Source organism: Myotis yumanensis, unplaced genomic scaffold (assembly GCF_028538775.1).
Source record: "Myotis yumanensis isolate MYYU_CA2020_CCGP unplaced genomic scaffold, mMyoYum1.0.hap1 SCAF_1, whole genome shotgun sequence".
Classification (NCBI taxonomy): Eukaryota; Metazoa; Chordata; class Mammalia; order Chiroptera; family Vespertilionidae; genus Myotis; species Myotis yumanensis.
The window spans coordinates 164,076,173-164,093,798 of NW_027223752.1; the positions used below are offsets into that span (position 1 = coordinate 164,076,173).

The following is a 17,626-nucleotide window of genomic DNA, read 5'->3' on the forward strand; positions in this document are numbered from 1 at the left end:
GTTGTGGATCGACAACAGCCATAGGACTCAATGGACTAAAGGCAGAATTCCTAGTTTGGCAAGCTCGGGAGTAGTCAAACTATCTTCCTGCTGGTGAATCTACAACATATCCTCCTCCTCTCCCTGTGCCAATAGAAGGTTGCCCAGATAAACTGAGGGTAATTGGCAGCTTAATTTGATTAATTCTTAAATTGTATCACTTGATAACAGTATATTGTAAATAGAAACAGTTACTGGGAAGACTTTACCACAAGTCACCTTCTAGATAATTTTCCATCTAGCTTAAATGCATCAGAATAAGACACAGCTGCATAGAGCAACAGGTCTGGTATTGCCGCAGGGCATGGTGTGGTATCCCTACATATAAGTGTGCACCTTTAAAAGGGTGTTGAATGCTCATGAGCTTCTGGTATTGGGCCTGTTCTCCAAGGCCAGCGGTTCTCAACCTGTGGGTCGTGACCCCTTTGGGGGCCAAACGACCCTTTCACAGGGGTCGCCTAAGACCATCGGAAAACACATATATAATTACATATTGTTTTTGTGATTAATCACTATGTTGTAATTATGTTCAATTGTAACAATGAAAATACATCCTGCATACCAGATATTTACATTACGATTCATAACAGTAGCAAAATTACAGTTATGAAGTAGCAACAAAAATAATTTTATGGTTGAGGAACTGTATTTAAGGGTCGCGGCATTAGGAAGATTGAGAACCACCGTCCAAGGCAGTGGGAATATTTACACGCATTTCTAAGAAGTGACTTCATAGTTCAGGAAGGGCTATTCAAGTTGTGGAAAATCAGTCCAGAGTGGTTTCAGCGGAAGAGGCTCAGAGGACGAGGAAACAGAAGTTGTTGTAATCTAAACAAAGGGTTTTGCTGTATTTCTTTGGTTTGGTTCTACCAGCTCCACTTGGTAGGAAAGGACAGAGTCGCTGCAAAGTCACTTCCCGGTGACCAGCTGTCACCATGTGTGTGGCCAGGAGTCACTCACCCTGACCCCCGTGATCAGAAGCCTCTTTCTCTGATTAAGCCTCAAAGCGACTTTGCAGCTTAACTCTCCTCTTTGTGTGGGTGGCTGTGCTGGGAGAAAAGATTTGTTTTTAAGGGATCAGTTCCATGGCCTTCAGCATAGTCACACGATTGTGCAACCACCACCATCGAGCTCTAGAACTTTTTCGTCTTCTCAGATTGAAGCTCTGCACCATGAAACACCAACTCCCCACTGGACTTGGATGTTGAAAGAGTAGCTGCCTCTCTTTTGTGGCTATGGTAATTGTTGAGGAAAAGGACACATGCATTAAAAAATTCAGAGTTTTCCCTACAATCTGCCAGGTTGCTCAGATCTATTGTTCACGTAGAGGAGGAGATGGCAGGCTCGAGAGTTGGTTCTCCTCCATCTCCTTCCCATAAGAGTGAACCTTGGAAGGAACTGGGCCTGAGTTAGAAAAGTGTTAGCCATGGACTGGTTGCTGCCTGTCTACGGGCGGTGGAGGAAGCATCCTGCCTGCCACCCAGGGCCAGGGCCATTGTAGCAGTACCGGATGCAGCTTTGCTAACCGAAAGGCTGTTCTTGGTGTGGAGAATGTCACAGCCCTGGCCGGTTTGGCTCAGTGGATAGAGCGCCCGCCTGCGGACTCAAGGGTCCCAGGTTCGATTCCGGTCAAGGGCATGTACCTTGGTTGCGGGCACATCCCCAGTGGGGAGTGTGCAGGAGGCGGCTGATCAATGTTTCTCTCTCATTGATGTTTCTAACTCTCTATCCCTCTCCCTCTCTGTAAAAAATCAATAAAATATATTTTAAAAAAAGAGAATGTCACAGGTGCTTACATGGAGCTCAGTTATTGAGGGCTGGGATGCTGAAGGTGACATGCCTACTGGGTTGATCCCAAATTGTGGCCAATTCAGAGGTGTTCATTAGACCCCTCGGGGGTCCCCCGTCTCTGTCCATCCAGTCAGTGATCCTTTGTCTACCGTGGTGTCCTCCACGCGTAATTGTCGGGTTATGACTCAGCACCAGTGTATTTCCTTCTTCCCTTAAACACTGGTTCGGATCATCATTATTCCAAGGCTGTCTGTGCTTTCCCCAAATCCTGCTTCAGCTAAGCAGAAAGCCTCCAGCATGATTCATGAGCTGCCTCTTTGTGGTGTTACAGGAAGTGAAAATCTCCAGCCCGGATTACAAAGACTGCAACTCAGCAGAGGCCATGGAGGACTTCATGAAGAGAATTAACTGCTATGAAGCCAGCTATCAGCCCCTCGACCCCGACAAATATGACAGGTAGTTCCTCTCTGAATCACCGACTTTAGGGCTTTTAAGTTCCCACAATGCAATTGCTCCTGGATACTTTCAGGAACTGCCTTTTAAAATATCTTTTCAAGAAAATCCTTCACTGCATGTCCAGTGTAACTGCTTCAGACACTAACGATGTAGAAGTGCGGGAAGTGAATATCCAGCCCAGTCTTTCTGGGTCCCTTTGGCACGGCCTCTCTTTTCTTTCCCTTCTTTTGCTTTTCTCTCCCCCTCTTCTGGGAGGCCGTCAGCCTCTCGACCACACACTCTGCTGTGTGGGTTACAAACTCAATACTATTAGATCACGTGGATGCAGACTGTGCCTGCCAGGAACATACAGCCAGACGGTGTGGTTCTGTTGGGGCCAACCTCTGCCCTTGACCCCAGCCGGGTGCTGCGCTGATGCGGGGAGCGGGTTCTGACCTGCTGGTCGCCTTCCTCTGCAGGGACCTGTCCTTGATCAAGGTGATCGACGTGGGCCGGCGGTTCTTGGTGAACAGAGTTCAGGACCACATTCAGAGCCGTATTGTGTACTACCTGATGAACATCCACGTGCAGCCCCGCACCATCTACCTGTGTCGGCACGGAGAGAGCGAGCACAACCTCCAGGGGAAGATCGGAGGGGACTCGGGCCTGTCCATCCGGGGCAGGAAGGTAGGAGGGGAACGGGGGGAAAGGTAAGGGGCTCAGGGGTGGGGTGTGAGTGTGTCTGTATATGTGTGTGTCTCTGTGTGTGTGTCTTTGTGTCCATGCGTGTATATGTCTACATTTGTGTGTGTGTGTATGTGTATGCATCTCTGTATGTATATGTGTGCCTGTGTGTGTGCCTGTGTTTGTGTGGATGAGAAGGGAACGTCTTCAGGGCTGTAAGGAGGGTGTGTGGCTCCTCAGTTGCCTCCTCCTCACCATTCAAGTGACCGTCCCCAGTGCAGGGAACGAGCCCTGCACTGCCTGTCCAGGGGGCACAGGAGCCTGGAGTCCAGTGTGTGTCCCTCTTGTCCCTGCCCTCAGTTTGCCAACGCCCTGAGCAAATTTGTGGAGGAGCAGAACCTGAAGGACCTCAAGGTGTGGGCCAGCCAGCTGAAGAGCACCATCCAGACGGCAGAAGCCCTTCAGCTTCCCTATGAACAGTGGAAAGCGCTCAACGAAATCGATGCTGTGAGTTCCGGGTCTGGCTATGGCTGTTGGGGGGCAGGAGCGAGAGGGCCAGGAAGCCTCTTGCCGAATCTGCTGGAAATCCTGAGAGCCCTTTCAGACCACACGTGCTGTGTTGACCAACTCAAGGTGACCGGGGTGTTTTCTCCAGGGTGTCTGCGAGGAGATGACCTACGAGGAGATCAAGGACACCTACCCTGAGGAGTACGCTCTGCGTGAGCAGGACAAGTACTACTACCGGTACCCCACGGGGGAGGTACGTGTGCTGGCACAGCTGCCCCTTCCTCCAAGGGTCATTGTCCACTCGGCGAGCAATGGTCAGGTGTAGCTGCTGTGCGCTGTGCCTGGAGGAGCTCACGACGGTCCTTCAGGTGCCGTGGTGTTGGGCTAGCCCAAGAGGGGGCCGCTGGGCAACCCCACGGACCGTTACTTTGCACAGTGACCCACGTGTTGTTCTGATGCTTGTTCCTGGCACTTTCACCTTTGAGGCGGGTTTTCCTGCACTGAACCTGTAAACAGCTCCAAGGGAAGTACCATGAGCCACAGTGAGATGTGTTTCTCTAATGACACACACAAGTTCGGGAAGGAACAGCAGTGGCGGGTGGGAGGGTTCTCCCCTTAACTGCAGGCGAGATGCAGACATGCCATTGCGTCACTGCGCTGACTGAATTGGCCCTGATGCGGGCAGTCCCCAAAGGCTGTGTACATAGCTCACTTAGGCCGACTGAGCAGCTGCTTAGAGCCCTGGTCAGAGAGTCTGGGAAGCAGGTGGTGCTGTGGGCGTCCACGGCAGGTGACACCGAGCGGGAGCCCTGCCCGTCTGGGGTCTGTCATCTCAGTTTCCCCATAGCCCAAAGTGCTATCCTTTTGTGTCACCCTGACCCTCGTTCCTGGGACCTGGTTAGTAAGAGAAGGAAGGGGGACAGCAGAGAGGCCTTTTTCAACTTATTTTTATTGACATAAAATTTACATAATATAAAACTCACTGTTTTAACCATTTTTAAGTATGTATTCCAGTGATTTTTAGTATATTCACAATACCAAGCAACCATCACCACTAGGTCTAGAACATTCCATCACTCCAAAACCTGTTAGCGGTCAGTCTCCATTCTCCTACCTCCAGCTCCTGGCAGCCACGGATCTGCTTCCTGTGGAGTTGCCTGTTCTGGGCATTTTATATAAATGGGATTATACAATATGCGGACTTGGGTGTCTGGCTCCTGTCATTTTGTGTACCGTTTTCGAGGTCCATCCACGCTGCAGCATGTGTCGGACTTCAGTCCTCACTGCCTGTGCAGAGGGTCAGGAAAGGGAAGGAGCGGTGAGAGGGAGGGTGCAGGCCAGTGTCCTCTCAGGATCTCCTCTCCACATCCTCAGCAGCACACGGGCGATTTCCCTTTCCAAGGGAGCCCGCTGAGGTGGGTTCCCAGGGCCCATAGGCAGCAGCACTAAGACACGCCAGGGTGTTACTGATCGATCTTACATCCTCTAGTTCATAGTGAGGGGGGCCAAGGTGGCCCAGCTCTCGCCTTCCTGTGTGTGCGGCTCCAGCACAGCGCCTCTCCCTCTGTCCCTCTGTCTTGCAGTCCTACCAGGACCTGGTCCAGCGCCTGGAGCCAGTGATCATGGAGCTGGAGCGGCAGGAGAATGTCCTGGTCATCTGCCACCAGGCCGTCCTGCGCTGCCTGCTGGCCTACTTCCTGGATAAGAGTGCAGGTGCTGCATCCCCCAAAGCGTCCTGGGGGAGGGGGGCTGGGAGCTGGCTGCCATCCTGAAAGGAAAAGGGGAAAATGGCCTCTGAGTTTGGGGTAGCAGCGGACCTGGTCCTGTCTTACCCAACCTGTGCAGGTTGCTGTTGTGCTTCTGAGGGCCCTCAGGCCAGCCCCTGGGAACCGTCACAGCAGGACGTGAGGCATGGTGGGCCAACAGCTTCATTCACAGCCCCTGAAAGCCCTCGTCCACTCTCTTAGCGGCTTTGGGCCGGGTGGGGAGGGGCCAGCTCGTCTCTGCAGCCCCCCTCTAATGAACAAACAGCCCGGAAAACTCTACCTGGAAATTTAAGTCTGAGTCGGCCAGAGGTTCAGCTGAATCCTGACACACTTTTTTATTTTTATTTTTAACTATAACTCATTCTGTGAGAGCGGGTTTGGGGTTTGCTCTGATTTGTTCTCTGGGCTAGGTGTCTTTTCTCGGGCCGTCTGCCTTCAGGGAGGGCCTGTGTGAGGGTGGGGCCGGGGAGATGCCGCTGAGGGTCCGACCTGGCTGAGCTCTCGCTGGGGGCCTGGGAATGTCCATCCCCAAGTCTCGTGTCTGATCGTGGGGCCCTTTCTCATCTTTTCAGAGGAAATGCCTTACCTGAGATGCCCCCTTCACACCGTCCTGAAGCTGACGCCAGTCGCTTACGGTGAGTGTGGTGACGCAGGCCATGCCGCGTGAGCCCTGCCACCCTGGGATGGTGGCTCCTGGTGGCTGCGGGGCTGCAAGTGGCTTGTCCCCTTTCACCATGAGCTGCTCTCTCCCCCGGCCAGGCTGCCGTGTAGAATCCATCTACCTGAATGTGGAGTCTGTGAACACACACCGGGAGAGGTCAGAGGTGAGTGGAAGCTCCGGGCCTCCACCCTTTAGCACCCCTTCCTGTCCTCCATCCCGAGGACTGTCCAGGGGCGGGACCCATACGTGTGAGCTCTTGAAAAGTCCCCAGTATGGTGTTGCCTGTAAACGCTGAAGGAAGTCTCGGTTCTCACGGAGGTAGTTTGTTGGAACCGGGAGGGCCTGGGTGACTTTCTCCTCTTCCTTTTCTCAGCATCTGTGCGCTCCTGCCCTGTCTTTCTTGTGGCTTCTTGCCGTCTTCTCTTTTTCTCTTTCCATGCTTTCTTCCCCCATTTCTCCTTGACCGGAGAAGCGAGTAGTAACGAGGGAGACACATTCTGCTCTTTAACTGTAACCACAGCACAACTATTGTTGCCTTTTCCTTTGAGGCAGCTAAAACTGCTTTCAGTTTCCAGAGCCACTGGTTTAAACGGTCACCTCTTTGTGCGTAGGTACAGAATTACCAGGAAAGTGTAAAAGTGAAAAGGGAAGTGGGACTGGAGAAACATACGGTTTTTTTTTAAAAAAACACGTTTTTATTGATTTCAGAGTGGAAGGGAGAGGGAGAGAGAGATAGAAACATCAGTGATTCAAGAATCACTGATCAGCTGCCTCCTGCATGCCCGACACTGGGGACCGAGCCTGCAACCTGAGCATATGCCCTGACCGGGAATCCAACCGTGACCTGCTGGTTCATAGGTTGACACTCAACCACTGAGCCACGCCGGCCGGGTGGAGAAACGTATGATTTGGAAATTAGGGACAGGAGGGATGGTGGATGGCAACTTTTCCAGGAGACACCAGAGCCTGGTTGTATTCGATCGTCCCCTGGGAGGTCTGCGATCTGGTGATCGGCCTGGCGGGCTCTCCCCAGGGAAGAGCCACTCTCTGCCCACGTGTATGTCATGGAAGAAAGTTGGAATTTACGTTGTACCGTCTGCCGAAATGTGGTGCTTTGGCAGCATCAGTCCCACACTTTCCTGTACACCGAGTATGACATGCCCGTCTGTGCAGGGGACTTTCCTGTTCCTGGGAGCCTGACCAGAAGATTTTGGCATTAAAACCCTGGCTTCCACCGGCAGTTGCCTGGCTGGTTGACTGAAACGCAGGAGGGCAGCATCCCCTGGCTCTGTGACCCCCCGCTCTCTGGACATCTGTGGGTGGCGGATGCTGCATCTCCTCTGGCTCCGTGCGGAGCAGCCTCCCAGCCGGACCCCCAGCTTCGGGGTTTGGCTGCACAGGGCTCTGATGGTCCCTGAACACTCTGCAGAACCGGGGCAGGTCCTCGGTGGAGACAGACTCCAACGCAGGCTCCCGGGTCACAAGCTACAGTGACAGGCCACGGGGATCACTCCAATTGCATTGTCACTTGGTCAGAAGGCTAGTGTTTGGCTCTGGCTGGCTGTTCTGCCTCCCTCCGGTCTTGTGTCTCCTGGCTGGCTTTGGAACCCACCTTTCCTGTCCTGAGCTGGGTATAGGCTGGATGCAGGAGCAGTTCTATGCCTGCTCTGCAGATCTTGGCTTGCGGTCAGTACGGGGGCGTCAGCACCAACACCTCCCTCCTGCCTTCCTGTCCTCCTGCTGTCCTATCCCCTTCCCCGAGCTCACACCCAGGCCTCTCTTCCCTCCACGCCCCTCCTTGGAAGCTGGCAGCAAGCTTCTTTTCTCCCACCTCGTTGTCCACTGTAACTGAATGACTGTCAGAATTGGTCCTGCTGTTCTCCCCTCGCCTGCTTTGTGAACGTCGAGCTTGTCTGGGTGGGTGTCTTGGGATGATCCGGAAAAGGGCCTCAGGTGGAGATCATCCCTTGTCCACCAGGAGATGCAAGACAGAATGGCAACCCGTGTCCCAGGACCGTTCACCTTGGTCGGTCTTGTCCTGTCAGTAAACTCCAGAAGCAGAGAAACGTGTTTTGATTGGGTTTGGTTTTTTTTTTTTTTTGGCTTATTTACCTCCCTTCTCCGTGTAACTGTCGCCTTCTCTCTTTTGTCTTTGTCTCGCTTAGGACGCAAAGAAGGGACCTAACCCACTCATGAGACGCAATAGTGTCACCCCACTAGCCAGCCCCGAGCCCACCAAAAAGCCTCGCATCAACAGCTTTGAGGAGCATGTGGCCTCTACCTCCGCTGCCCTGCCCAACTGCCTGCCCCCGGAGGTGCCCGCGCAGCTGCCTGGACAAGTGCGTGACCCCCCCTTTTCCTTCCTGGCCGTCGTGTCTCCTGTATGGATGGAGAGACTGCCCTTGGGTACCACCATAGCCTCAGACCCAGGCCTGCATGTGGGTGGGGGAGGGGAAGAACACGGGATAGCGTCTGAAGTTTGTAACATCCTGGAGGTCCCGTCTGGTCCTTCCTGACCATGGTTGTGAGCGTGCATACCTGCCTTCTGAGGAGGTTCCCTTCACTGGGCAGAGCCGGGCAGAACAGGAGAAATGGTGGTGTCTGTGTCCTCTCATGTTCGTGGATAGGTTTTGCAAAGCAGCGTGGAAGGCAGCCCCTAGGTTGGAAGTCTCCATGCAGTTTGGGCCGTTGGCTTCTGCATGGCCTGAGGACATCTTTTCTGTCCCAGGCCCATGGCTGAGTATTTCTCCTTCCTTTCTCACCGTGGCTTCCCATGGTGGAAAAGCTGTAGTCAAAGGGGGCCCTCGGAGAATGTCCTTAGCCGGAACCCACATGGTCCAGTGGGCACCTGGGCAGCCTAACTCCCAGGGTTGGATGGTCTGGAAACAGCCACTTTCTCACAGCAGTTACTTTGGCAGGTAGGGAAAAAACCAAAAGCAAAAAACCAACTAGACTTCACTTTATTCCCTGTGAAGATTAAAGGCTGAAAGATCTCCGCTGCTGGGCGAACAAATTAAGATTTGTTTTTAGAAATGACAGCCAAGATTCTGTGACACATAGAAATCTCTGGGCACAAATTTGGGTCCCACCCAGGGTCTTCCTCCACCTCCACCCACCAGGCCTATCTCTTACAAATAAGTCACGGCTAACTTTCAATTGGATTTGTCTGAGTTCGGTGCAGAGGCCTGTACTCTCCCTGCATTTTGCCTGAAGCTCATTTAAATCCTGTGGTGTCTGGAAATGGGATGTGGGGACAAGTGCTGTGCAGTCTTGGGCAGGTCATTGAACCTCTTCAGGCCTCGGTTTTCTCATCTGGAGAATAGGGGAGTAATGCCGACTGCCACAGCAGATCAAAGAGGGAATAAGTGCTGAGCATCAAGCACAGTATCTGCCCCTGGCACTACCTCCAGGATTTTATTGTCAGGTTACATCCCTCCCTGGCCTTCAATCTCCTTATCTTTCCAAATGAGGGGGTAGGACTTGGGCATATCTAATTAATATTCCTTTTAGGTCTAAAATTTGAGGTTTTTTTTTTTTTAATTTTTTTTTTTTTTTATGAAAACAGAACTGAAGTTCTACGTGGCATATCTATGACATTGTTTTGGTGTAAACTGGGGACACAGTTGGAAGTTTAGAGGCTCCTGTCATTGACACTTGCAGGGACTGGCCCGGGCTGGGTTCAGCGGTGGGTGTGTGGGACTGCACTATCCCCGGTCACGGAGGATGCTTAGCTGGGGCTCTCCCAACTTTGGCAGGACAGTCCTTCGGGGTTGCTGAGCTGAATCCTCAGGGAGTCTGGAAGCTGGGCCAGGCTGGGGGTCCTAGCAGAGGGATCCTGATTTCACACGACCTGGGCCTTGTACCCTGTCCCTCTACTGACCTCTCTCTCAACCTTTTCTCTCTGCAGCCTTTGCTAGGGAAAGCCTGTTTGTAAGTATTTTTCTCTGTATGATTTTGCTGCTAGCACCTTTTTCTCCTTGCTTGCCAGTTTGGCCTCCTATCTGTTAAAATGTTGAGGTTAACGACAGTTTTTGTGAAATATGAAGGAGGCAAGATGGGCACTGAAGGAGGGAGAGGAGGGATTCATGAATTTGTAGCACAAGACACAAAAGTAATTACGGCCCAGCTGTTGTCTGCGTCACTCCCTCTCGGCATCCTGGGTTACTGTTAGTGCTCAATCTCATTTGTCCCCCTTGGCGTCAGATTTTGGTGGTGAGCTAAGTCTTCTGCCTGCTACTGTTTTTTAAAATTCTGTGTCTCCCCTAGGAGAGCCCTTTCATTCCTAGGGGAACATTTACCCAGAGCCTAATCTGCAAAACAGAAAGAGGCGCTGCAGCCTCTCCCTCTTGTCCTGGCAGGGACTCCCACACTTCGGAGCGGTCTGATTGGAAACCGTTGTTTTGAATCAGGTTGTCCTATATGGGAACCTGCTCAGCCTTAATAGTCATGTTCAGGATTGGGGCCAGCTTTCGAGTCAGACCCATTTGGCTTCCCCTTTCCTACAGCCAGAGCTCTCTGCAAAACGTTCTGGTTAAGTGTTAGCTAGAGCATTTCCAGTGCTCCGGTGGGCCCCAACTACAGAAGGAACCGAGGCCTTTATATTGCAGTTTCAGAACAGCCACCCGAAATATCACCCTCTCCAACCCCTCAAGCGCACCTACCCGTGATCCCTTTTGCTGATTAGGGCCCCTCCACCGATTCATGCAGGAGCCAAAGGCCTTTAGGAGGTCAGCCTGATAAGCTTAAAAGCTCGGCTTGCTCTGGGAAAACAGGAGTTGTTGGGCGCTTAGATTAGGCGGCACCACCTGTACTGCTTGCACGTAATCTCCTGTCTTTGATCCTTAACCCCAGGATGTCTGAGGGCAGTTGCTATCCCCGTTTAGCAGACGAGGGCCCAGGTCAGCCGGTGAGTGGCAGAACCAGGACTTGATCAGGCCTCCCTGTCCTGAGGCTGGCTGCTTTCTCTGGGCTGGTTTCTGGGAACAGTCAAGATACTGTTCCCCTGCCCCCGCCTTGGGCACCTGACGTTTGCTGCCTGTGGGGCACTGCCTGGCGCTGTTTGATTTCCCTTTTAGCTCTTGCAGCCTCTCCCATGCAGCTGTTTCCCATGGCTGAGGTGTGTTTACTTAATGTGGGCGTGTCCATGAAATTCAGGCTTTAGGAGCCACTGCCCCATGCATCTGTGCATCTCCTGTTTCTTTTGACTCATGGCCTGGAGCTGCCAGGAAAGAAATCTTCCTGCTGGAGGGGGCCATTTGGGCACTTCCCCTACATACTAAGCTTGAACTTGCCCATCTCTTCCAGTTCTCTGGACCCTTCACACCTGCATTCACTCTGGGATTTCAGCGCTCAGCCCAGCCTGGGAGCACAAGTCCTTATCTGGAGCTGTAGTTCCCAAAATGTACTGTTAGAGTCACACTGAACCGGGTTTGGATCTTGGTTCTACTACCCTCTCAATTTGGAACTCTGGGCAAGGTGGTGTCATTCTAGGACTCCAGCCTCCTCATCTGTGAAATGGAGTTAGGAACATTGCGAGGTGTTTTGATAATGTAGCACATTATGGTGGGAGAGATGGTGCCCTGTACCTTGGTGGGGACGTCCAGCGCTCTTTGGCTTGCACTCCGCTCTGCATTTTGATGCCCCCCTGTTCCCTCTGCACAGGCCAGTGGCATTTCTTCTCATGAGCAGCAGGAGCACCAAGAGGCTGGGGAGTGGGGGAACCCCTGGGATCTTAAGGGTTGTGGTTGGAGGATGCCCGTAAATGTGGTTTCCCAACAAAGCGAGCATGACGGCCCAGACAATGTGGTGTCCTCCAGTCCAGTCCTGGGGGCTGTTTCCTGTGCTTGGGGCCAGCCATTCATCATGCATCCTTGACTTGGAAATTTCAAATGCACACTAACAACAAAATGCTACCTAAGTAAGATGTGTTTTGTTTTTTCTTTTCCAACATGTTTCTTCCTTTGCCCCCACTATGCTTGAAAGACGAACTGTCTGTCACATTTTCTCAAAGTTTTCTCCTTACTAACCTTGGAAAGGTAAATGGCTCGGTGCATGCCCCTCTCGGTCCCCTCCGCATCTCTCTGAGTCATGGCATCTCTGCCTGGGAGGGCGCCTCGGTCTGTGTGAAGACTGGCCATTGTGAAGTGTGTGACTCATACACCCCATGCCAAAGAACTCATGATTTTTTTAAGAGCAGCACCATTGTCCTGAGGTCCCCTCTCTCACTTCCTCCTTTCCTTCCATGTGTCCTGAGCCGGGGACACCATGAGTGAATGGTTTGACAATGCCTGTGCCTGCGGCCCCCTGTGTCATTGTCCCGTCGCCATCATTTGTGGGTGCTCGGAGTCAGGCTTGACGTGTGTGAGGGCGGGTTGGAGGCAGCTGGGCAGCACCTTGCTCTGACCCTACAAGTTGACTGGGTCTTCTCTGGTTTCGAGGCTACAGAGTCTTCCCCAACAGACACCCACTTCACAGAGACTGTCTGATGTACTGTAGTTGGAGGTCCGGTTGCCTGGGCTCCTGAGTCCAGCTGAGAGCAGGCTCAGATCTGGCCTTCAGTGCTCCCAGCCTGGGCTTCTCTTCTGTCGGGATTCCTGCACCAGGGCCCTTGGTTCTGCAGGGAAGGGAGTGGGCCCAGGTGATCCTTGCATATTTGTCTCTCTGGGTTCCACTCTGTACCCCTGTCCTGTAAGACAATCTTGGCGTAGACACTCAGGATGGGAGAGAACACTTTTTAAAAAGAGTCTCCCTTTTTGGTGGGTAAATTAAGGAGGTTAAAGAGACCCGCTGCTGTGCAGTGACAGCCATCATTCATACCCAGCTGATAGAAAAACATTTGGGGGGGGGGGGGGTTGGTACTGGCCAGCTTCTTACAGGTGAGGCTTCTGGCTGGGATTACTTTTATGAGAACGGGAAGAGAGCCTTAGTGACAACGCCCACGTCCAGCCCGCTCGCGGCACCTGTGCTCCAGCTGCCGAGCTCGTGTTCCTAGGATCTGGATCCCAGGGGCTGAGGTGTGCGGCCCTGCTTGAGCCGAGTGGGGAGGAGAGTCCGTATGCTTTTCTAGAGGGCCTCCTGGAGCATCTGCCTGTCGTGGCCAACAAGACCTCCCGGGGCAGGGGCAGCCCCGCAGCTCTCAAGGGCTGTGAGCTGAGGAGGGTCCTCTACGTGCTGGCCCCATTGCTCCCCAGGACAGCTCTGACCTACAGAGCTGCCTGCTGTCCCCTCTTCTCCTTCCTCTGCCATGAGGCCCTTCTCCTGTGTGACCCTGGCCTTCACCTCCACATGTTCCTGGGGCCTCCCTGGGCAACTGCCACCAGTTTGGTTACTAATGTTCTCCCGGGATTGTGTTTTTTGTTTGGGGGGAGGGAGGTTGAAGTCTCAATTGCATGGTTTTAGTCTTTTGCTTTGGAAACCTAGTCAACAGTAATAATTCCCCTTCTCCACCCTTTTTCTCCTAAAACAGAACATGAATGGCTCCCAGAGCAGCGTCGACTCCTCCCAGACACACTGAGGCAGACCCATCGGTTCCATTCCATTTCCATTCCCGCAGCTTAGGTAGGGCTCTTCCCTCCACCCGAGGCCAACCATGCCAACGGCTTCTCCCGGAAAGGGCTGGGCGGCGTAGAAGAGAGGTCTGCTGGTCAAAGTGAACCTCTGCTCCCAACAGCACCTGGGCGGCCAAGACCCCAGCACGCCTTTCCTGTGTGTGCACAGAATCTATGCTTCTGTGGCCACCCCCATCCCATGCTCTCCCCTCTGTCCAGGCTGTGTGGCCTCACGGACCATTCATAAGACTTGGTGAGGACAGTGAGCCGTGGAGGAGGTGAGAAGGCCCCGAGGAGGGGTCGGACGTTGGGCACCTCGTGCTGTTTTTTTGTTTCATGTCTGTGACCTTGGCCTGGAATGTTCCCAGCTGGGAAAATGACATTGGTCTCAGAATCCTAACATTAAAGGGGCCTAGGTCCCAGTTGCTGACAGTTCAGGGACGTAGAAAACTTTCATAAGGCTTGTTGGTGCATCTTTGCCTGGGATGTTGACCTGTGAAGAAAAGATGAGTTGCTGGGGTGGAGCCGGCCAGTCTGGAGGTGCAGACAGAAGTCCCTGAGCTGGACTCGCTCATCAGCTAAGCAGTGACCCTCTCCGTGTCCACACACCGTCCCAGGTCTGTGCTCAGCCGCTGAAGATGTTGGACAGTCTGGCGGTGTTGGCAAGAGGAAATGGCACCGGGGCCTCACCCTTCCCGGGAGCTGCGTGGTCCCTCAGCCGCAGGCCCGGATCAGAGGCTCCTGAGTGAGACATGGCTTCCCTGGGGCTGCTTTGCTTTGAAATTTTTCTGGCAGAACATGTGACCTGAACATCATACCTTCCCTTCAGAAATTTAGATGTTTGGGTTTTGTGCCCCTGGGGGCTAGAGCTCTTGAAGAATGTGGGGAGTCAGGCATTCCCATGAGATGGGGGGTACAGAGGAACCCCAGTAAACGGCTGGGAGCAAGCGTTCAGATCATTGCAAGACAGCCCCCGGGAGACAGCATGGAGAAGAACAAGGATCCAACCTTCTTCCTTCAGAACATTCATCACTTCCTATGTTTCCCAGGTGGGGACAGTGGTCCAAGCCAGGCCTCACTCTGGGCCACTTCCTCCAAGAGGCTATGTTCATGGCCTCCCGCAGGAGTCGGCTCATTCCCGCACGTTTTCATGGAGCATGGTGTGGGTTCCTTGGGGAACGTCCTCTCTTGCTTTAGTGGCACCTGTGACATTTTTGGGGGTGCTATTTCAAGCAGGAATTGGGGAACATGTGATTCTAAATACCTGTAGTTTCTATCTCCTTGTTGCCTCCAAGTAGAGGGTGTCCTGAGGTCCAGAAGAAACGGTTTGGAGACAGCTTTTGTCCAAATGACCTTTGAGGATCTTTCTAAAAGCTGGTGCCAAAGGTCATGTTCCTTTCCTGCCCTCTGCTTTTGAGCCTGACATCCTCACCCTGCTTGGACTGTGAGCTAGCTGAGAGCAGGCGTGGGCAGGCTGAGACAGAGGGAGTGGGAAGTGGAGAGAACAGCTATTTTTACTTGAGAGGAGCTTTTAGAGAGTGTACGTTTCTCTGATTGGGATTACTTGGGAAGTGGAACACGCTTCAGATACCATACAATAAGATTGGAGGTTGTCACACCAAATCACTCAACCCCTGCCCCTTACTTGGCAGTCTGCCTGAGAGGATCTGTATGTAACATTCTGTCCCACTGAAGATGGGTTATTTTCCCTCTTTTTCGCTATCTTGTGTCCAGTTGACACGAGTGTGTGCTTGTAGGGTGGTCGTATATTTAGGCAGAGGGGCCTGTGGCTCTGCTCTTGACGAAGACATCACTGTGTCCCACTTTCTGGAATTCTCTTCCTGGTTGTCAGAGCTAGCTCTGGTTTTTGACTCTTACAGCCGATTTGAGTGGGGCTGCATGAAGGTGCACACCCCTCGCCTCTCACAGCCTGAAGTAGGTACAGACAAATGAGGTAGGCATGAATATGGATGGGGAGGAAGCCTTGGGAGGAGCAGAATGCTGCTGAGGTCACCTCTGAGGAGGTGTTGGATGGAGGGTGTATGGGAGCTGCAGGCACGGAGCACTTGCTACTTTATTGCCTCTCACTCCCCCTCACCCTCCCCCCCCCAAAATATCTGGGACCAATTTTTTTAACTTTGCATATTTGTTTTTGGGTAGGTGTACCCCTCTCCTTTTTCTGTCCTGAGACCCTGGACAAAACTCTTCATTTGGGGGGAGGAGAAGAACTGTTTGAACCACACCAATGATGATTTCGTTTGTAATACTTGAAAGTTATTTTTTTATTATTTTGATAGCAAATGTGCTATTTATTTATTTAATGTGTATAAAGGAGCTTGAACATAGACAATTTCTTACATTGGGTTGTTGTTTGTCGGTTGGCTTGGGGCCTTTTACGTGCGACTTAAGACTTCTCTGCATTCTGTATATTTGTCTGAATTAATTATCTGGGATGAAGCTGTGCCGGCTTTCACACAGGGGCTGCCTTTCAGAAATTTGTATATTTTGCAGTTGCCAGCACAATAAAATACCCAATTGAAATACACTATAGTGCACTTCTGGTCTTTTTGGGGGGGGAAGAATAATATTTTATATATATATGTGTATATATATATATATATATATCTACACTAATAAAAGAGAAACATGGTAATTAGCGTACGACCACTACCCTTCCCATTGGCTAATCAGCATATCCTTATGCAAATTAACTGTCAGCCAAGATGGCGGCCGGCAGCCAGGCAGCTGAAAGCGAACATGAGGCTTGCTTGCTGCAGTGACTGCAGACTCCAACGTTCCCTGCCTGACTTGCCAGCCTCTGAGCTGGCAGTTTGAAACATTCTAACAAATATAGAAGGCCAGGATCTCAGAGCTGGAGTTATACATTGTTTTGATTATAGAACCGAAACAAACCAGATACCTTCTTTCAGCAGCGGAAGCCTCAAAGCTAGAGCCAGAGCTAAAGCTGGCCCAGAATAAAATTTAAAAAAGAGAAAAAAAAGGAGCGGTTGGGAGCTTCAGTCAACAACCGCCAGCCTGAAAGCAGCCCTCAGCCCCTCACCCAGACTGGCCAGGCACCCCAGTGGGGACCCCCACCCTGAAGGGTGTGTGACCAGCTGCAAACAGCCATCATCCCCTCACCCAGACTGGCCAGGCACCCCAGTGGGGACCCTCACCCTGATCCAGGACACCCTTCAGGGCAAACCAGCCGGCCCCCAGGCCTCTATCCTATATAGTAAAAGGGTAATATGCCTCCCAGCACCGGGATCAGCGTGACGGGGGGCAGTGCCCAAACCCCCTGATCACCCTGCAGCTCTGTGTGTGACAGGGTGCTGCGCCCCAACCCCCCCCCCCCCCGCCCCCCCACGGACCCTGCTCTGTGTGTGACAGGGTAGAGCCATAACCTCCCCATTGGCCCTGCCCTGAGTGTGACAGTGGCGGCGCCCCAACCCCCTGATCGGCCCTGCTCTGTGGGTGATAGAGGGCGGCGCCCCAACCCCCTGATCCGCCCTGTTCTGTGTGTGACAGGGGGCGTGCCCTAACTCCCCTATCGGCCCTACTCTGTGCGTGACAGGGTACGGAGCCCCAACCCCCCTGAAGGGCCCTGCTCTGTGAGTGACAGGGGGGTGGCGCCGCAACCTCCCCATCGACCCTGCCTTGAGTGTGACAGGGGGCGGAGCCCCAACCCCCCAATCTGCCTCACCCTGAGTGTGACTGAGGGTGGCATCGCACCCTCCCGATCCGCCCTGCTCTGTGCATGACGGGGCGGCGCCCCAACTCCCCAATCAGCCCTGCTCTGAGCCTGACCAGGGGCTGCACTTAGGAATATGGCCTGCCCTCTGCCACCAGGGAGCAGGCCTAAGCCAGCAGGTCGTTATCTCCCGAGGGGTCCCAGACTGGGAGAGGGCACAGGCCGGGCTGAGGGACCCCCCCCCCCCCCGAGTGCACAAATTTTTGTGCACCGGGCCTCTAGTATATATATAATTTCAGAGGGGAAGGGAGAGGGAGAGAGATGGAAACATCAATGATGAGAGAAAATCATTGATCGGCTGCCTTTTGCACGCTCACACTGGGGATCAAGCCTGCAACCCAAGCATGTGTCCAGATAGACTAACGCTCTATCCACTGAGCCAAACCAGCGAGGGCAAGAAGAATCTTTAATTGACACTTTTGGTCAGTACACCAAGTTTCTACCC

At 52.8% G+C, this 17,626-nt stretch overlaps 1 protein-coding gene across 6 annotated transcripts in view; it reads left to right on the forward strand.

Annotated features, from left to right (window-relative positions):
* The window catches only part of PFKFB3 (6-phosphofructo-2-kinase/fructose-2,6-biphosphatase 3), an 85,532-nt gene extending 69,557 nt beyond the window's left edge, over nt 1-15,975 (forward strand). Inside the window, exons 7-18 of one of the 6 annotated variants that reach the window (XM_070391501.1) lie at nt 2,162-2,286; nt 2,745-2,952; nt 3,310-3,456; nt 3,605-3,709; nt 5,040-5,169; nt 5,795-5,857; nt 5,982-6,046; nt 8,049-8,222; nt 9,791-9,813; nt 10,735-10,789; nt 11,866-11,918; nt 13,349-15,975. In XM_070391501.1, the coding sequence (XP_070247602.1) occupies nt 2,162-2,286; nt 2,745-2,952; nt 3,310-3,456; nt 3,605-3,709; nt 5,040-5,169; nt 5,795-5,857; nt 5,982-6,046; nt 8,049-8,222; nt 9,791-9,813; nt 10,735-10,789; nt 11,866-11,918; nt 13,349-13,355 (1,155 nt within the window). In that variant the 3' untranslated portion in view covers nt 13,356-15,975. The remainder of the gene's footprint in view (nt 1-2,161; nt 2,287-2,744; nt 2,953-3,309; nt 3,457-3,604; nt 3,710-5,039; nt 5,170-5,794; nt 5,858-5,981; nt 6,047-8,048; nt 8,223-9,790; nt 9,814-10,734; nt 10,790-11,865; nt 11,919-13,348) is intronic. The other 5 variants (XM_070391492.1, XM_070391507.1, XM_070391521.1 and 2 more) reach the window with 5 other exon arrangements.
* Nucleotides 15,976-17,626: the final 1,651 nt, after the last annotated feature.